Source organism: Osmia lignaria, chromosome 3, assembly GCF_051020975.1.
Source record: "Osmia lignaria lignaria isolate PbOS001 chromosome 3, iyOsmLign1, whole genome shotgun sequence".
Taxonomy (NCBI): domain Eukaryota; kingdom Metazoa; phylum Arthropoda; class Insecta; order Hymenoptera; family Megachilidae; genus Osmia; species Osmia lignaria.
In genome coordinates this window covers 12,223,228-12,243,579 of record NC_135034.1, presented here as the reverse complement: position 1 = coordinate 12,243,579, position 20,352 = coordinate 12,223,228, and the positions used below count along the sequence as shown (strand labels likewise).

Below are 20,352 nucleotides of genomic sequence, written 5' to 3'. Positions count from 1 at the left end.
TCCTCGCTTAATGCATTAAATGTATCTTCCTAATTGAAAACCGGGGGGAAAAAAAAATACTATAAAAAAATCGACACAGGAAAAGATATACAAGACGTATGTCGATACGTATAAACGAGGTAATCGTACAAACGTTTTAAAAATTCAAAAATCTCCAAGGTTTAACGAGCGATCATTCGTACAATCTACTGGTACGTTAATTACAGTAAAGAATATAAAGAGAGTAGATAAAGGATGAGAATAGCGAACATATTTTGATATCGTTTCTGGTTTCTCCGTACGCGATATCTTTCGAGCTGTTAAAGTACGACCACCACGTTGAAATATGATGTACTGCAAATCCGATCTGGTAAATTATCGGTATCAGCAATCGTAGGTCACCTCTACTGCGGTCGAGTTCGAAGGCGAGAAGCGTTCACAGGATACACTTATGTGTACGAGCTATTCTACGAAAGTAACGTGCTGGTAATTAGACTCCGTTATTGCGCATATCGTGTTGGATCGGTCGATCGACAATAAATATCTTTCATCGCGTACGTTGCTCGTTGTTCATTCTCTATACAACAGATATGTATCGTGTACAGGCAGGCGTGTTTCTGCAAAAATTCAATTTCAAAAGAACAAAAAGAAAAATTCGCCTAGCATACAATGTACGTTCATACTTCTTTTTTACGGTGCACAATTTTTAAAGTAACATTATTATTGTTAATTTATAGTAAAAGAAAATGAAAAATTGACGATGGTAATTGGAAAAAATAAACAATTATTACGTTACGCCTTTCCTCGAATAACTTTCACAACGCAGTGTGTCGCGCGGTTCGTGAAACGCGATTACCAAACGCTGATTATATCGAACAAATATGCTTACCCTTCAAATTTTGCGCGATAACGATAGTACCACTTTGTTTCCATTCGATTGATTTTTCTTCGATTTCAACGCGACTTCAACGAGCACCGATTGCGTTCAAATCGTTCAAATCGTTCAAACACACATCTCATCGACTTACACCGAAAAGCTTCCAGTTTACTAATGCGGTTACTACTTTACCGTCACGTTTCATTTTCCCTATCTCCTGTAGTTTTTCTCCTACCAATAATTCAATCCTTTACAATTCTACGAATTGCTCAATGACACTTAAATCTTATCTCGTCTCGACTTGTTAATTACTTATGTTGATTTTCGCGTATCGTCGACCAAGGGACTGATTTCGCAGTACTGTATTATACATACTACTTCTCTCGTTTATCGCTACGCTTCATCGCGGCTGAAATCGTCAAGTTTCGCCCACCCCTAGATCCCCTGGACACCCAATGCTACCACCAATATTCCCTTCTGCCCGCTGCATCCCTTCGCGGTACTTGAACAACATTGGTTATCGCTCTCACGACGTGCACGTAACTTTTTCTTATTAAATTAACCAAAATATCATTCTACATCGTAGATTATCTCTTCTTCCTCGACTTTTCATATAAATTCATAGCGATTTAATAGAACCTGTTTATGTATTCCTAAAATTTTGCAATATTCTATTCCCGATATTTTACGTAAAGGAGAAAAATATCTAAGAGCTTGGAACGAGGCCGGTTTTCTAATGTAATTTGATTGATCAGCGATATTTTTCGTTCACTCAACAATTCGGCCAAAGAAATCCACGTTTTCAAGCAACCAGGATAGCTTGGACGTCAACGATATTTGGCTTCTTGCCAAAACACCAATAGAACCTAGAAAACTCTTAGTTTCCCCCCTTAAAATACAGACCTATCTTAGGAATACGAAAACTCTACTGATAACGCCGTTACCTTGTGAAATTAACATGTTTAGTGCAGCAGGAAGGTCATCAGTGATCCAAATAACTGAAAGAAGAAAGTGGAAGATACTACAAAGGGCAATTTATCAAGAATTGAACCCTTAAAACATGCATAGAATCATCTTTTCTATTTTTCCTTCTTCTTTCGTTCGAAGCTGAAGTACATCCGCGTAAATCCTTTTAAATACCGTGCAGCTTAAAAAAGTAATTATCTCGAGGTTCTTACGAAATCTTGATCTTAAAAATAACGATAACATGCAACGGAAACTCCCGGTTATCGTAAGAATGCAGTAAGGGAGGGGAACAAGTTCATTAGTATGTACCATAGTAGAGTACACTGTATTATCGCTTATTAGATACGATCTAAGTGCGTCGATTTCAGTTTCCCTCTATATTTTGCAATTTCTCATTTACTTCCTTAACGCTAATGGGAAATTATATACCCCCCTGCCCTTCCTTTGCATTCATTCATTCGATTGATACTTGGACTCCGAACAATCAATTGCCATCGTTCGTCACAACGATCGCTGTTAGCTCATTAATAGTTAATACCCCAAGTTGCGAATTTATAACATTCTACTACGCCTTCAATGATCGTAAAGTTTTTTTTTTTATTACTTATAATTAACATATATTTACAAGTACCTTTCGAATAATTGGGTTAAATTTCATCGCGTCCTTCTGTACATTTGGAGTATCGAATGTATAATGTACATATACATTTTTTTCCAGTTTCATCAGAAACAAACTTAGTCTCTATAAAAAGAACTAATAACAGGGGGCAGAACCTTGAAGTTCGCTAAAATTAATACGAAACGAACCAGCAGTACTACCGTTTATTTCAAAACTAGCAACACTTTAGTGCCGACGAACATAGATATACTACGCGTATATGTATAGACGAACATACATTTCTTTCTCGTGCAGCAATTTCATTGAATTCAACCTGGTTACCCCAAATAAACCGGTTTCGTAAGTTTTTCTAAGCGGTTCTGCACAACTGTTAAAAGAATCGTTTGTTTGCATACACGCGTATCGATAAGACCAATTTTGCGCGTTATGCTCCACGATACATACCCATTTTAGGACTGAATGGTTTATTTTTACCGTTAATTTGTTGCATGGCACGAAAGGAGCATTTTTGGATTGGTCCCAACTGTTTTTAGTTGAATAATTCTATCGCGGTATGCGACATTTTGTTCGATAAATTTTATTTTTAATCTATTTAACTGGATGTAATAAGTTTCGAAATGAAATACATACGTACAGTCAAAGTTAGAAAAACATTTACCTGTCGAATCGTGTCAACGATTGATAGCACGCTTGCTTAATCCGCAGTCTGGTTATTTGAAATTCTAACTTGTGTCTATCGTTTCCTTCTTCAATATTCTCCCGTCTTTGCTTCCGTCCTTTTTCGTTTCTACTAATTGTTCTTTTATTTCTACTTTAATCGATTTTTATAAATCTAACACACACATACACCCGCGCACGATTTAGTCAATTTTCTGCTCGGTGTACGATATTACCGTGAAAAACGAAATTCCAATTGGCCGTTGCAAAAATTGTTGAAAATCATATAGCGTGACTGAAGTAGCTAAATTATTTTAATGAAAGCACTATTGCAAATGTTACAGATTCGAAGAAAATGTGCAGTCACTGGGCAAACCAATCGCACCGACTGCCACTGTTTGACTGAATTAGTTCAAGACGCTCGACCGTATTCTACATACAAGTCGAAGCGCAAATTTTTCCTTTCAACCGACGCGACGATGTCGCCTCTCTCGGCAAAATTCTAATCAACGTAACACGTGTTTGCGCTCTCTATCGAACGCTTCCGAACAACCCGGGAAGTCGATACGTACAAACGCTGTTTGATTAACTGATAACTTTAAATTCCTATACAGGGCCGATCCTGAGATTTCGAGGGTCCGAGGAGAGCTCCGAAAAAGGGCCCCTTCCCATACACGATATAAAAAAAAGTAGCTCAAATAAAATTTATAAAATTAACATTGAAGCTTGTATAACTAATTTAGATTTGCATTTACATCGATTAATATTCAAGTAAACATACTTAGACGCAAAATCGTCTTATGGGGGCCTTGTTCCTATAGGTCGGAAATGCGTTATTTTTAAAATAATATTTTTTGTTATAAAGTGCAATACCCGATGCTCGATCGTCAAGACGTCAACGTTCTGGTACACATTGACCGACACGAACGGACTCGCTTCTTAGGCCTGCTAGGGATTTAAAAAATTAGTTGTTAATTACACAAATTTGTTTTGTTTTAAATAAATTAAGTTCTGCTCCTACCTTGTTGATCCAGATATCGCTAAACTCTGTTCGTGTATATGTATTATACTACTATTTTTTTAATTTATCTTCGATCATTTACTTGTTTTAACTATTAAAGATTGCGAGTGATTCTTTCTTTTATTTCTTAATCGCATCGTACGTCTTTTACAGTAATTAAAAAATAACTGATTTATAAAAGTATAATTATAATGTATACAATAGTAAACTGTGACAATATATTTGCTAACAAGATATCAAGTGAAAATATTAATATTTTAGATCGCAAACGAATAAAGTTCGTTTTTCAGGAAATATGAAAGTTAGAAAAAATATAGTGCAGATACAATATTTTATGTTTGCTATACACAACAAAGAAAATATTTTTATTCACTGCACATTTCTCCCTAATTTTTCTTCATCTTCTTATACTCTTCACGCTTTCTTTTAAAATGGCAATGTAAGAACATTGCGATCAACTGTTGATCGGAAAATCAGAATAACGAACAAAAGATTATAAGGGAAATGTTAAAGAGTTTCGATCATTCGCTTAAATCTAGTCACTCTATGGTCGTTGATTTTCTCTTTAGAAACACTAACGAGAAATAATTGCATAGGTGATCAGCGTCGACAAAGATAACGCAATGGAATGAAATTTCGCTGAAACGTTATTAAACGTAACTGCGATAAACCGAGGCTTAGAGCGGGGAACAGTACCTAACAAAGAATGCAATTTTAGTCGCCTTTTCTCGATCTACGATATAATATAATAATTAACCATAATCTACTGTTCTGAGATGAAATTTTTCTATAATACCGAACGTGTATCACTCTAATATTCTCATCATTGATTTACTTAAAGCTGCCTATTTGATTAATCGGTGCACGTTCTATCAAACGATCGCATTAAAGCTATTGTATCTGTTGGCTGAATAAACGAAAAACGTGCGTGCGCATACGCGTTGCCTAAAGTACTCTGTACTTGATACGCGTAATAACGAATATATGTATGTATAAATACGAAACAACATCGTACATAACAAGTAACTCTAAAAATTAAACTAATACTATCTATGTACATTCGTGACATATAACCTTTTTCAATATAATCATACGTTGCCTTAGCGAAATTGATGCAACAACAATTCTGAAGTCCAAAGTGACACTTCGTCGCAAACTTTTATTCCATGCTATGTCTAATTATGAAAACATCAACTTTAAATTGGTCCTGTTTCGAACGAGTCGAGTCAGATGCATGAAACACGAATAGTTGCGGAATTGCTGTCGTATAGGCACAGACAACCAGGAATCGTTTCATCGTCGGAATGCGTTTGTTACAAATAGTTTCATATTTATCTTTCTTTTCCCGGGCTCGGTAGTGGTGGAAAATAAATTCGGCGTGTACTCTTATCGAACGATATATCATTAAAAATAAACCATATCGTTTATTTGACTTACTGCGTGATAAAAAAGTTGGATCAGTGAACCAGTTATTTCTGTTGAATCTATTCCTGTTACTAATGTTATCCGGTATCATTATACAGAAAATAAATTTCGATGTTCAGTCTTAATTCCTATTGTTATGAGCGTTGTTGTTGCTGCTGCTGCTGCTGCTGCTGCTGTTGCTATTGTTTGTATTGTTAGTAGTAACGGCATTGATATTGTTACCGTTATTGTTGTTGTAATTATTACTGCTGTTGTTGCCGTTATTGCTGATCAGTGCAGTAGTAGGATTACCTATGTTATCTATTTCGCGTTGAGCACGCGAAATTTTCACCTTATCCCGTGGTGTTCCATCTTCTCCCGTTTCCATCGCAAACATCTTCATTTTCTCCTTGAAACTTAGTTTCTCAGGTACTGGTCCAACTTGAGAATTTTGTTGCTGTTGTTTTTGCTTTTCAGCAAGTCGTCTTTGCCTCGGATCCCTAAAGAAAATGGTCAAACAATGCGATAAATTAATTTGCTTTACAATTTCTCAAGAGGAGAAAAGAAAACGACGTTACTTGTAAACTTCTTGAGCGCCTATCACGCCAGGTGTACTACCGCTAATTGGTATACCAGGTCCTTCGGGCGTCTTTGGAGATGCCAATAACATTTCAGCATCGTTGATGAAAATCTACAAATCCAGTCATAAACTAATAACTTTTCGTTTTTACTAATTATATAAAATTTATCTCTGCACCTGTGTATCTACAGCATTGTAAGAGTATATAAGTTAAGAAAACAACGTATCGTGTACCGCATATCTTACGTTTGGATCTTCTGAAATGACATCCATAGTTGTGGACGGAATCGCGGTTAAATTTCCAGACGATACATTTCGTTGTACTGATTCCACGTTTGCGTTCGAATCATGAAAGGAGACTCTCTTGACGGTCGTTGATTGCGGGGAAGTTAATGTCATAATATTCGATGAATTTGAATTGTTCGATCGGAGTACCCCAGTCTGCGACATCACCGCAAAACTGGAACCTCGTTCCGGTGGCAGAGGCGCGTCGTTATTACCATTTTGTGTAGCTATAAAATCATATATTAAAATAAAACCAATAATTCATTAGCAAACAAAATATATATAGAGTGCTTACAAGACGAGGTGAGTCCATTAATGGACAAGTTATCCAACCGTAACATATTAGGATGTAACATTTGTTGACTCTTGATATGAGATTGCGGTTGCTGCAAATGATGATGGTGATGATGGTGGAGATGCTGTTGTTGCTGTTGTTGCTGCTGTTGATACATCTGTTGAATTTGTTGCTGCTTATTAGCATCTTCCTCTTTCTTTTTCTGAACTTCATCGAGTTCCAACTGCCTTCGTTTAATCTCATCTGATCTACGATGCATATCTTTGTCTTCGATGGACTGAATAGGACCATGGGAGCCGGACTTTTGAGCAGTATTCGATTGAATTAAGGATGATATCTGCATTTGTCCGGCACTATTTTGCATTTGCATGCTTTGCTCGTGTTGAAAGTTCGACGACGAATGGGAATTAGAGTTTTCTTGCTGGCTTAAACAATTCGTTTGAACGTTTTGGGAAGTTTGCGATGCGTCAGCCCCGTGCGTGATAATACTCGTACCATGCACGGTTCTATCCAGGCTTTGTGCAGCATAGTTTCCTCTGACGGATTGATTGGCCACGTTGTTTCTGGACAGATTGACCTGTGGTTCCGATGCATTGTTTCGTTCTTGAACCGTCGTTGTACGAAGCAACCCTTGAAGTCGCTGTATACTCTCTGCGTCCAAATCATTGCTTTCCTCGTCATCGTCTTGTTGATTAGCGACCTCTTCGGCTCTCTTTTGAAAATCCCTCTCCAACTGGAGCGCTCTAAGCTGTTCTTCCTGTTGGGGAGTTCTATGAGGTAACGCGCTTAATTCCGCTATTTGTTGGTCCCGCCATTGTCTTGCCGCTTCCCTTCTGCGCGCTTGTTCCTACACAATTGTCACAACAATTACAATTACAAAATCTCAACGAATGGCCGAAAAAGAGTTCGTTTGATCACTTTACCTTTTCTCTTTCTTCTCGCTGCCAAGGATTCGTGGCACTGTACTGATACTGACGCGGTTGCAACGCGCTTCCCATCCCGTTAGCCGGGTAATATCCGCCGCGAGGAGGATCCTGCATACTCGCGGTGTATCTATATAATATTACGATCAAATTTATATTAATTAAAAAAAAAAAAAAAAAATAAGTAATCATTTTATTAGATGTGTATTACCTCGAATCCGACTGTTTGTTATAAAGAGGATGAGTCGAAGTGTTTGGTGGCGGTGGCGGAGGGCTTTCGGTGTATCCCTCTTCCGGAAGGGTGGGTCTAATCGGAGTCATCTCATTAGTCATCAAAGTATTACCTTCTGCCGCGATCTGTGATCTATTCATGCTATTTTCACCAGCGTACTGTTCGTTTCGTACGTCCGAATTTCCATTTAAATAATACTGCGATCCAATGGTAAGACGTTGACTTTGATCAGTTTCTTGAGAGTTCTGATCTCTTCCATATTCGAGCATCATTCCATTCGGTTGTAATCGCGTCAATTCGCTTTTTCCTCTCGATGGAGGCGTAGTGCCGTATTGGACGTGCACAAAGTTCTGCTGTTGCATGTTCTGATGGTGATGGTAATGCGGATGTTGGTATTGGTGTTGATGAGAGTATTGATGCGGGTGTTGATGCTGATGTTGAGGTTGAGGTTGAGGTTGAGGTTGAGGTTGAGGTTGAGGTTGAGGTTGAGACTGAGGCTGAGATTGAGGTTGAGCTTGAGATTGAGATTGATGCTGATGCTGGTGTTGATGTTGATGCGGATGCATATGCGGGGACTTGCTGTGTTGGATCATGTACGATCCATACTGCGGATCCAAGTAACCGTAACTAGAGGTACCAACTTGTTTCGCGCTATGGCTGGATACCGAAATCGGAGATGTGGGCACCGTCACCGGCGGACTCGATCCCAAATTTGGTTGAGAACCAAGAGATTTCGTCGGACGAACGGAGGAACTTGTCGATGCAATCGTATTTGCTTTTACATTGTACGCGGTATTTGGTCGATATTGATTCGATGGAACTGGCACGCCACCCCGCAATTCTCGTCTTCTCACTTCTTCCTGCATTTCCTGAAGTTTTGCTTCCTGTCGTATCATGTCTCGCGAGGACTGAGATCTCGGAGGTGGCGGTGCGCATCCTTGTTGCGAATACAATTGCGATTGCGATTGCGACTGCGACTGCGACTGCGATTGCCCGCCTAAATAAGACTGTTGTTGGTTTTGAGGTACGTAAGCGGATATTGGACGGTCTCTGATTTGGCTAGTTTCAAACGTTCCCGGTCGATTCAAAGAATTTTGCGAACCTCTCGAGTTCTTCTGCGGCTGCAGAAGATTTCTGTAAAAAACAAAGAATAGAGCGGAGGAGTGAAAATAATAAGAGCAGAGAAAAATTATGTAGAATTAAAAAGTTCACCTCTCCTCCAAATGTTGAGATGGACTATATCGTTGTTTCGCCGTGCCGTCTTGATTCCTGTAGATACTCAAATTCTGATAAAACCTTTCAGCTTCGTTACCTTGAAGCACGTTCAAGGCCGCGTTAACGTTACTCGAAGCATTGTTATTCGTTGTTGCTTGACCAGGATTCAAATTCGGAGAGGATTGTTGTCTACCGACCAGAAGACCGCTCGGCGGTAACGTACCGATTCTCGTCGGGTCGTGTAAATTATGACTGGAACTATTTTTTCGAAACATATTACGAGATAAATAGAAATGATTTGATGTTTGCCAATTAGAAAGAGAAAGGGTAAATTACCGAGAACGTAACGACGTTGAGCCATTAATGGCGTTCATTGGCAACGGCTGGGTGACTGGCGGAGTAACGCTATTACTGGAAGATGCTCTGCTATAACCAGGGTTGAATACCTCGTGCTGTTGCTTACCATCGGTACCTACGTCTATAACGTTCAAAATTATTCGTTACTTTTTAAAACAAATAAAGATATTTCTTCAAATTTATTTACATTTTCGATTAAGTGGATTGCGTGTGCGAGTAAGAAAGCATGCGAGTTTTACATTGAAAGCAAATGCTTATAATTTCGCGGTTCACGAAACAGTGTGTATGGTGATAATGAGTGTGAATGTGACGAACAGTAGGAACAATTGCTCCTTCGATTACTTACTGTGCAACGCTGGCACGGACTTGCTGGTATGCATTTGTTGCTGAGGAGCGGTTACGTCGCGTCCAAGTCGCGATGGTAAATCTCGTTCGCTCATGCGGCGAGGTCCTGTGATAAGCACATGATGCAGAAACATATTTGTATAGCTTTTTCGAGTTACATGTATAAGAAGGAAAGAAAAGGAAAAAGAAAGTAATGCGTCGAAGTCGAAAGAATGTTATAAACTAGATCAATGGCATGCAACGTAGAGACGTGCGCGTACGAGATGCAAACGGAATCGAACGGAAACGAACAAAAGCGAACGAAAGCAAAAATAAGCAAAAGCAAATTAAATTCGAATTGTGCGTACGAGTAATAAAATATTTTTGCAAGTGAACAATGACGACGGTTCGGTTTTTCTGCGTTTACAATCCTAAACGCAAATTTACTTCCTAATACATCATAAGCCAACTGTGTAACTCTGAGTGCGTGTACAAATTGTAATTAAAATCAGAACGATTTGTATCGTGGGGGGAGGGGTTTAACGAAAATTGTTTAACCAAAAATAACGTCGGCATGCGCGGTGAGGACATCGTATGTCCGCTAATTCGTACAACGATCATTTTCAACACTGATAGGCAGGCGCATTCAAGAATCGATTCGAGTTGCTTACGTAAAAAGGAATTGAAGTTTAGAGACATTCGAGCTAATCTCGTGTAAGCGATTGATTTTTGTCGATTCTCATCGTCGTCAATCACTGGCGGCTCATTTTCTTCCTGTAACTTGTTGCTATCGTTATGTTCATTATTTTGAATTTCCTTTTGATGCAAACAGCATTTATCCTGGCAACATTTCGATTTCAATTCGTCATTTGAGTACCTTCGATCGAAACAAGGGCCTCGTAAATTATCCCTCGATAGTCTTACGCTCTCGAAATTGGGACAGGAACTGGAAAATTGCATTATCGATTCATCGTCATGTGTTCGCGTCAAAATTTTGTGGCGCGGTTCAATGTGTTGAAACAACGGCAAAGTAGTCAGAGACGCGCTCGAAATGAGAGTGATCGGTAGGGTATTGTCAAGATTAGACATTTCTTCAAGCTGCTCGATCACGCATTGTTGCTCAGCCAACGATAACTTTCTCGCTTTATCATTCTTTAAGGTTTCCATCTGTTTCTTATCATTTGTGGTATCCATAGTTGACTTTTCGAGTGGTAGCTTCTCCCTTGACCAACAAATTTCTTCGACGCATTGTTCGTCGTTTCTCAAATCCAATTCAGATCGGCAGTGTTTTTCAACGAGTTGACAGCTATCAGAATTATTTCCGTCTAATTGTAAGTCGGTTAAAGTAAAATTGGGCTCTGATGCGAATCTTCGATAACTCTGCAGTTTCATCGATCTCAACTTTGATTTATTCTGAATCATAGTTTCGGTTTCGTCGAGTTTTGAAAAGTATCTAGCTAGAGCCGCTACTCGACCACAACCGAGTCGTACCTCTTCCGGAGATCTCCAACACTTTTGAGATACCTGGAAGCTTGATAGATCGCTTGATATATCACTGGAGAGATTGGTCGAGGTATCGTTGTCCAAACCGGACAGGTCAAGATTTAATTCAAACATCGTGGCGTCCGTCTTTAAATCCGCAAATGTATTTTCTACTATTTTCTCTTCCGAGACTGGACAAATGGACAGTGCTTCCATTACTTCCTTCCTTTCATTTCCTTCGAAACCACATTCCTGCGCGTTTACACCTGCAAATTTCTCCCTATCGCCGTTCGGTATTTCTTGCCCGTTGTTCATAGTTAGTGAAATACCAGTTACGACGTTAAATGTCCCATCACCTTCCTCCAATCGACACTCGTAAGATTGGTCGCTCGATGGATACGTTTCATCCATCTGGTCGATGTACGGTATAGAATCAAGATTGTTAAAACCGTCGTCGTGTTCATATGAGCTGCTCGACAAGTGAAAATTCGAGGACACCTTGAACGAGTCATCTTCGACGTTGGAAACTAAATGGAAAGAATCGTCGCGGTTGTTCGCGAGGAAGGACGCGACTTTTGCTTCCTCTTCTTTTTCTTCTTTATATTCCATCGTCGCGTCCGTTACACGTACCGAAGAAGATTCGGTTGGTAAACGCGCGCACGAATCGTTTAAATTGTAGCGAGTAAATTGATCAAAGTTCGAAACGGGACAAAGACTCGCACCTGACACTGGATCGACCGAACGGTCTGGCAAAGTAATTGCCGTGGGCCTTGGCGCATCCAATAAATTACCCATCGAACGCGAGCTGGACGGATGCTCGTCGCTTGCTTCTTGTACCTTTGGAGTTTCCAAGTGCTCGGACTTGGGTCGAACCTTGTGCGCTGCTTGGAAACAATCAGTTAGTAAAGCGTTAGTGAAGCTAATTACTTCTCTGTAGCATGTGTTACGCAAGCGAACACGAACGGGAAAGCGTCGCGAGAATAGATCAGCCACGAGAAATAGGGGTCTGGCCCCCTTCCGTTTTCCTTTCAAAGCTTCTCATTCTTCCTCTCTGTCTTTTGGCTTTGAAGCATCCAGGGGAGGAGGACAGAGAGGAAAAAGAACAAGTCTTGCTACCACACCGTGTAAAGATTGAAAACTATTGAAAAACGAGTACCTCTGCTCATAACCGGTGACGGTTGCGACAATAAAGTAGCCAAACCATGATATATGGCACCCTGCTTGGCAACTTCGAGGGTCACTATCGGTCCCGTGCGCACCAGATACTCGGCGGCTCTGGAAATATTATCATTCTTTGTAATCGATACGAGATACACGTTTCTGCAACCACTTTCTCCACTCCACCAGGGGTTTACTTACTTTTCTTGAGTAATTCCAACTAAACTTTGTCCGTCAACCTTGAGCAGTTGATCGCCAGCCGTCAATCTACCATCCTGCTCAAACGTTACAATATCACGTACTCGGTTCTACATTAATTTACATAATAATGATAATAATAATAATAGTAGACGTATTCGTATACTCACAGCATCGGCGGCACCACCTGCAACCACGCTTTTTATATATATTCCCAGCCTATCTTGACCGGCGCCCTAAAAACGTGACGAACAGACTTGGAGAATTGTCCGCTGATTCCACGCTCCCTTAATGATTAAAACATCAAACTGCGTCTGACAATGAGTCAGAAAACGTACCTTTGCCGCGACAATGCTCAAACCCATCCCGTTGGTAGATTTGTGTAATTTGATCACGTGTATCTCTGGCTGAGAGGAATTTGGTCCTCCTGCGTTACAGGAATAGCCGCTACCGGATCTGTTACTCATCGCGCTGGGACTGCGAAACTAAGAGCGATAAACACTCGAATAATTAACTTTCGTCAAAGCAGCGTTCTTATTTAAAAGAAGAAGAAGAAAAAGAAGAGGAAGAAGAAACAAATGACTCACATTGTTGTGATGATCGATCATGTATATGGTCCAGTATCCGCTGCTCGTAGGCTGCGGAGCCATTCGACATAGACCGTCTCGTTGCAACGGTGCTAAGAATTCTGCTAATCCTGGTGGAACTCCGCGTATCACCTCGCAACTGTACCCATCCTCGGGCAGAAGAAGCGCCAACGCGAGCGTTGGCTCTTCCTCGAGTCGAATCTCTCTGCCGTCAGCACGCGCTAGCGTGTCGGCCACACTCTCCGCTACTCGTACCACGTTCTCGATCAGTTCCGCTGGAAGTCTCGGTTCGTCAGCGGCTGGTTGATACTTTTGTAACAACGCCCTGACCTGAAGAGAATTCAATTTGAAACACGTGGAGCTTAAGGTGGCAAGCTCCTCCGCGTTGTATTTCGGCGCCTGTAGCAAGTGCGTCGCTTGCATGATCGTCGCCAAATGGCACTGGCTCGCCAATTCGAGACCCTGCCTCTCGGCCCAGGTCTCGAGCGCGTTCAATCTTGCTTTCAATCGACGACCGAACCATCGGACGCACAAATTCGTATTCGAGACCAACGAGTTGAAAGCTGTCGCGTTGATCGCGTGAAACAAGTGGCTGAACAATTGAATAGTGAGAGCGGCATTTACTCTGCACCGCCTTAGCAGAGCCATCGTGTTGGAAAATATTTGTAAAACCCCGGCCTCTTTCGCAGGCTCGTCGGCGTCAGCCATGAACTGAGACATTGCAGGAGCTAGCTCTAAAGATATACATCGCACTAAAGATGCGAATGCAGCGTGAACAGCTTCCGTCAGAATGTCTTGCGCTCTTGTCGAGAACGCACCCACGTGTCGATCGTTCTTCAGCATGTGCAATAATTCTGACCCGTTTGCCAACCACAGCGCCAGAGAAGACGCGTCCATGTATCGTTCCTGTTCACATCATACGGAATAACAAATTTTTCAATGTACGTTTATAAACTGATACACCCGCGTATTGGAATTCTTTCATTACCTGTATCACGCGTTGTATCATGGTGGCAACATTCGCCAGCATCACGGTCAACCTGTGCGCCCTTTCCGTCGGTTGTAGCTCTGGCCTGTAATGCGTACTTGCCCGGTACCTCGCTGCCAGATAAAGCGTATACGTTGGTGCAAGTTTGAATTGAGGCGCGGACGGTTCCACGTCCGTGATCACCGCGTGGAAAAACGTTTCCTCCGTTTCCTCCAGGAACTCCAGCACGGCTGGCAAAATTGGATCCGTGCCACGTACTTGCCGATCATTTTGCAACGTCCTGTAGTTCGAACGAACGATTAAGAATCATTAGTTCCTTTACGTTTCACGAGCTTTTACGATTTCGCTTCTGCTTTTCTATTTCTTTTTCTTTATTTTATCCCAACCCATCCCGTCCCATTTGTAAACCCGCTTCCTCTTCTTCTGTCCGTTAAATCCTCTGATACTTAAACTCGCCACGATCGCGAAGAGATTACCTGTTACCGTCTCTGCTGCTGGTTAAACTGGCAGTCTCAACGTTTCCATCGAGATCAAACGTAGTCTCGTAATTATGGGTGGACTCTGACGCGTGCGTCGGACTTTGAGGATGACCAACAGCGGAATTAGTCGTCGATTTGCTCGGACTAGATGGATGAGAAGCTTGTTCTTGATTCGCCTGGCCCTGATTCTGCGACCCTTGATTCTGTCCGCTGTTCGGAGTGCCGGATGTCGAGCCGTATCGCTCCACGTTTGTCTCCTGACCAGTCAAGTCTGGCGAGCGTCTACGGTACAGAAGCAAGCTGCGTGCAGGAAAGAAACAAGCAAAACCAAAGAAGGAAAGAAAGAAAGAAAGAAAAAAAAAAATGAAATATCAAGCGCAAACTAGAGCTTCTCTTTCGTTGTTTCACGACGAACGGGGGTGGTGGTGGCATAAAGTTGGTCAAGAGAAAGAAAAGCGTGCTCAAATTCCGAGTAGGTAAAACACGCGCGAACCTTTTTTCCTCGTACCAGTCAAGCGTCGAATTTTTCACTTGGCTCGTTCTCACCTGACTACTTTCACGAACACGGTTTAGTTCCTGTCTTTCTATTACCCTTTATACAAAATCTGCCCCATTTAACTCTGCTTTTTATTTTCCTATCGTTCATTTGCAATTCATTCCATTCGCCTCTACACCTATTCTCTATTCTACATCTACACGGTAACGATTTTTGTATCGTGTGTCACATTCGTGTGCCGTATCGTGCCTCTTGAATCACGTATAATCAACTCACCGATCGTAACCGTATTCGATTTGCCTCGTAGACTCGTGTCGTTGTCTGATGCGTTCTTCGGGTGCCGGATCGATGAACCGAAAGGTATGCAGTCTGCCGAATTTCACGATCGCTCCGTTCTACGGAAGAGCGAACAACGAGGCGAGGCGAGGCGAGGCGAGGCGAGGCGAGGCGAGAAAACAAATAAAAATAAAAATAAAAATATAAAAATAAATAACGAAATAACGCGTTCGATAACGGCATACCTGGAGTATCGTCGTTTGATGTATCCGTTGGTTGTTCACGTATGTGTGAGCATCCCTGGAGCAAGGGGTGAGAGTAACGATATTTTCCGTAAAAGCGATCACACAGTGTCTCGGCATAACAGTCGGTCCAGTCAACGTGAGAGTTTGAGCTTGAACAGCTTGAGGGCCTATCGGTCTTTCCGAACCCACCTCCGTCACGTTAGGTTGTAACCGATGTCTTGCACCAGCTCCATTTGGAACGTCGCTCCCGTCAGGATTCAATTCCAGTAAAAAGGGCAATCTTTCATCTTCGTATCTAATTGTAAAAAGAGCGAAATAGAAATGTTTAGATATTATTTAGCGAGATATTAATTGTCTCCTTCACGAACCTGTGATCGAGTTCGTTCCACTTGCCACTAGGCTTTTTCTTCCGTTTCCGAGGCACGTAATCGGCAGGCCTTCTTCGGACATGAAACATGATGGAACCTGAAAACAATAAGAAATATCAATTGTTTCATTTTCTTCGAGTGGAATAATTATCTTGCAGATATTGAAGACGTTAAATCCTTTTAAATTATCCTTTACGCGTTCAAGTGACCTACATAATACACGCGTGTCGATACAACCGCACCGTTTCGCCTTGCTTCTACTTACGATCGATACATATACTCGTTCGAATCGATCGAGTCGTGCAAAACCCGTGGAAATACACAGGAGACGAGTTATTTGTATTTCGGCTGACTAATTGCCTCGTGTTTTTTTTTTTGTTTTTTTATTTTTTTTTTTTTTTTCAAGTTAAACTATAATCTCGATGGCGTACAACTTTAAGCGAAGGATTCTTACGTCTGATTCCCCAATCCATCATGTTGCATGAAACGTGTTAGTTCGTTGATTTTGTTATGGTCCCTGAACGCGTACACGTGAAGGCGCGTTTTTTCCTCCTCTCTCTTTTTTGTAACTATATACGTGGTCCCTTTCCTTAGGATCGGTCGTATTAATTTTGGTCCTTTGTGTTTCAATTTGTACCGAATAAACGCAAATGTAAATGTACCAAGAATACACTCTATTACGTACTTGTCAGTACTACTACTATTTTATTATATATCTGTCGGTAATCGCGATAGCTTGTCGCAGAATATCGGAAACGAAAAAAGTGGATTGGTCGACTTTCGTGTTCCGTCAATGCAACCATCTTCCATGCAAAATCTATCGTTTCACTGTTCGAAACATGCTATCATTTTCCTCTAACTCTCAACCTCCTCCTCGTCATACCAAACTTGTTACATCTCATCCTCAGTGCTTTTCTTATTTTTTAATTTTTCAAACTTTGAAAACTTTTCTTTTCCTTTCTTCTAATATCTCGTGTTCTTAGCTGGTAGGATACAAGGTCGCGAGTGGAGGACCAAAGTTTTCACACCCTCGCAGTTGAACTTTCCACAAATCACCCCATTTCGAGACCTGTCTTTTGAAAAGTCGATCACCTCGATGATCGACGCCCTAGCGTCTCTGTTTTGACTCGTCGCAGTCTAGTTTTTCTCGTTCTTCTGTCTTGTTCAATGTCCTACCATATCTTTTACAGGACAGCTGATTTTGCCTAGTCATGACTGCCGTTTAGTAAAGTTTTCCCACACGAAAAACAACAGGCTTCTTTTCCTTTCTCGCGTGACGACGAGTGTTGCGGACGAAATTCTGATCGTTCAAGTTTGAATGGCAGTTGACAGAAGTGATAACAATATTGACAATTACGTCACAATACTTCGCGCGACTGAACTTGAGCATTGCAGAGAGAAACAGTGATCGGTGGGCGGTTCTTCGAAACGTGGCGCGCGCGCACGCCTACACATCTATCGACGTATACTCTCGTAATGTCGTTTCGTCTAGCGTCGACCAATTGCTAATGTGTACCTACCAGCGCAGCTATACTATTACATGTATTCTACGTAGGAATACTATCTAAACATATCGACGACGTCGCGTCGGACAAACGAACGCTGTTTTCCGCGCCAAACGTTCGAAACAGATTTTTCTTTTGAAAATGGATGCGCGGCAATCAATGATCAGTATAATATATTTCTAATTTTTCAATATCTTCGCTTCGGTTTGCAAATACTTACCTCGTGCAGAAGGATGATTCATGAGAATAGCTAGAGGGCATTCGTCGTCGTCCAATATGTATTCCTGTTGAGATCCTCCGTTAACGTGTTCGCTATTTACCTGCGCAACGTTCCAAACAATGTTATTTATATTGTTTTAAACTATAAAACGAACACAATTAAAAGCGAATAACTGACCTGCACGAGACAATACTGCTGCGGATCAACCTTCTCTAAACCGTATTTGGAGAGCATCTCTCGCACAACGTGAACCGCTGAATCTCGTACGCTCAGAAGTAGCGTTTTATACGGTACATCCTTGCAAAGCGCTTCGCCGTAAATCTTCAATGTCCCACCGGTGTCCGGGCCACCATCCTTGCTGCGAAACTGCTGCAGTTTTCTTTCCAACTTTTGCTGACGTCGCCTCCTCATCACGGCTTCCGGATTCGAAATGCTTCTGGTAAAGCTAGTTTCCGGCAATTCTAAAACCAACAAACATTGTTGCTTAAGCGACACGCTGAACGTTTCATACAACGTTATGCCTACCCGTGTACAATTTTTCAGCCACGCCATTCTGATCGAGGGGCACTGTGTTTTCCTCTTGTTCCAAACTCTTTAGGCGACTCAGTTTTTCTTGTTTCTTCATCTGTTTCTTTTCCCGTTTGCTCAGCTTTCTACGAAAGCTGGACCCCTCCGAAGAAGAGAAGCCTACGCCTTGCGCGTTCGTCTTATCATCGATCCTCCTCAACAGAAAACGTCCTTCTCGATCATCGATGTGCCAATTTAGCTGCACCAGCAGTGGTTTCTCATCCAGACCGAGTTTACGTTCGTCTGCCCAAAAATAATCGCAAATAAATAATTAACAAAACATCGAAAAATTGAATTAACGTCGATTCAACGTTTTATTTGAATCAACCGGTTGCCTCTACTCTGCTTACCGCCGTTTTCGTGTATTTCGTAAAGCGCATACTCCGGAACCGAGAGCATTCGCATATCTGGACGGAATTTTTCAATTAAAGTTTCGATCACCGCTTGACTCGTCGCATCTGATGCTACCCTAATACATTTTGTCGCCACTTTCTGACCGCTGTCTTGAAAATAAAATCTCATTACACCGTGAAACTCCAAATCCTAAAATCAAAATCAGATGGATAAAGCTAAAGCGTACAAGTTGCGACGGAAAATGTTTGAAACTGCTAAATCGTAAAAAAAAAAAAGCTTTACCTCGTTCGGTTCCGAAAGTTCAAACAGATCCAATCTATTGGCGTTCCATTGTTGAATTACGCCACGCAGAGCTTCGCGCTCAGCTTTCTTATTTGCCAGCTCCGTGGCCATTCTGCAAATATACAAAAAAAAAAAAACAAATTTACAGTATTTGGAAACACCAGGGCCCCAATATGACGATTTTGGGTCTAAGAATGCGAGAAGAGTAATGTTTACTTGAATATAAATTTTATTTGAGGTACTTTTTTATATGCCATATATGTGAAGGGACCCTTTTTCGGAGCTCGCCTCGAACCCCCGAAATCTCAGAGCCGGGTCTGGGAAACACTATACTGACACTATTTTCCATTGATCCTCTGTATCTTTTCTTTTGTTCTGTTGTTTTCTTTTCTCAGCTGATAAATACGCGGTATCTTTCGATCGATTCATCCTACCATCTTGTTCGTTTAAATATTTTCTTCTTTCGTACATCATTTATACACGAATACCTTTAACGAAAGAAATCCAACGAAAATCCATTACAGATGTTGCAGAAAAATGTCGCACGCATACTTTCAAAGTTAACGCTTGATCGCAAAACGTTCGAAAACGATAAAATGGCCACTTTCACTAACGTTGGTCTTTATCATTTGTCTGAAATTCAATTGTTTCGAATCGAAGGATGAAAAACACGATAGCGGGTGTTAGTGTTTTTAAATTTTCTTATCAGATTACACGCGCATGGTATGAGTATTCATATGCAACAGATTACGCAGCGTCTAGACTCCGAAGCTTCTTGCTCGAAGAAAACAGCTTACCGATATTTTCTGTTTACTCTTAACGCGTTGGGATTGCGTACCTAACGAGTAGAACGAGATAAATATAATATGTTGGTCGGAACATAAATGGCCTTTAAGAATGCGATAAATCAAGGTTAAAAGAAGAGTTTCAGAGAAATTTCAGTCAAGTTATAAAGCGAAGAAACTTTTGTCAGAGTGGTCGGAAAAGGGATCGGTTTGAATCGGTTCCGATCGGCTCCGCTCGGTTCCCCTCGGCAATGGTCGAATAAAATCGGGATAATTCGGAGTGGAACACGTTCAACGAGCAAGTCGCATACCATACATTCCTACCTTCTTCGACAGAGTTCGGTCTTAAAACCTTAAAAGCGCGCTCGAGTAATTCGAACACGCTCGAGTACCCTCCGCACGATACTACATCCTTACAACTTGCCGTGATTGTCCGATCTTCTCGTACCAGATGCTTGCCCGACAGTCAATCGTTCTTGGCGCGAAACGTTTTACCTGTCGAGAACACGCCTATAGTATGATTTCATCATGTTCTCTCTCTCTCTCGTTCTCTCTCTCTCTCCCTCTCTCTGCTCACACCCGTGTGTGAGTAAGCAACGTAAAAGATATAAAGATAAATGTACCTTAC

General features: G+C 41.3%; 2 protein-coding genes across 26 annotated transcripts in view; both read right to left on the bottom strand.

Moving 5' to 3' along the window:
- LOC117610793 (uncharacterized) overlaps positions 1-3,241 on the bottom strand; it is a 15,343-nt gene extending 12,102 nt beyond the window's left edge. The window contains exons 1-2 of one of the 4 annotated variants that reach the window (XM_076693197.1): positions 3,100-3,187; positions 1,801-1,854 (exon numbers count right to left, since the gene is read on the bottom strand). Coding sequence is in view for 1 of the 4 variants with exons in the window: in XM_076693196.1 (XP_076549311.1) it covers positions 2,454-2,546 (93 nt within the window). In the remaining 3 variants the exon portion in view is untranslated. Of the gene's footprint in view, positions 1-868; positions 968-1,800; positions 1,855-2,453; positions 2,638-3,099 lie in introns of those variants that run through there. The other 3 variants (XM_034338608.2, XM_076693196.1, XM_076693198.1) reach the window with 3 other exon arrangements.
- cno (adherens junction formation factor afadin) overlaps positions 3,147-20,352 on the bottom strand; it is a 25,818-nt gene continuing 8,612 nt past the window's right edge. For 5 of the 22 annotated variants that reach the window (XM_034338589.2, XM_034338594.2, XM_034338596.2 and 2 more), the window contains exons 2-26: positions 18,940-19,051; positions 18,654-18,846; positions 18,262-18,546; positions 17,914-18,197; positions 17,737-17,836; positions 16,012-16,108; positions 15,644-15,938; positions 15,399-15,517; positions 14,624-14,926; positions 14,148-14,427; positions 13,160-14,065; positions 12,911-13,057; positions 12,743-12,808; positions 12,576-12,649; positions 12,373-12,491; positions 11,939-12,100; positions 9,757-9,861; positions 9,390-9,531; positions 9,051-9,311; positions 7,818-8,972; positions 7,607-7,736; positions 6,684-7,530; positions 6,350-6,615; positions 6,102-6,214; positions 3,147-6,023 (exon numbers count right to left, since the gene is read on the bottom strand). In XM_034338589.2, coding sequence (XP_034194480.2) covers positions 5,666-6,023; positions 6,102-6,214; positions 6,350-6,615; positions 6,684-7,530; positions 7,607-7,736; positions 7,818-8,972; positions 9,051-9,311; positions 9,390-9,531; positions 9,757-9,861; positions 11,939-12,100; positions 12,373-12,491; positions 12,576-12,649; positions 12,743-12,808; positions 12,911-13,057; positions 13,160-14,065; positions 14,148-14,427; positions 14,624-14,926; positions 15,399-15,517; positions 15,644-15,938; positions 16,012-16,108; positions 17,737-17,836; positions 17,914-18,197; positions 18,262-18,546; positions 18,654-18,846; positions 18,940-19,051 — 6,919 coding nt within the window. In that variant the 3' untranslated portion in view covers positions 3,147-5,665. Of the gene's footprint in view, positions 6,024-6,101; positions 6,215-6,349; positions 6,616-6,683; positions 7,531-7,606; positions 7,737-7,817; positions 8,973-9,050; positions 9,312-9,389; positions 9,532-9,756; positions 9,862-11,938; positions 12,101-12,372; positions 12,492-12,575; positions 12,650-12,742; positions 12,809-12,910; positions 13,058-13,159; positions 14,066-14,147; positions 14,428-14,623; positions 14,927-15,398; positions 15,518-15,643; positions 15,939-16,011; positions 16,109-16,465; positions 17,704-17,736; positions 17,837-17,913; positions 18,198-18,261; positions 18,547-18,653; positions 18,873-18,939; positions 19,052-19,155; positions 19,428-20,048; positions 20,220-20,352 lie in introns of those variants that run through there. The other 17 variants (XR_013065219.1, XM_034338593.2, XM_034338588.2 and 14 more) reach the window with 17 other exon arrangements.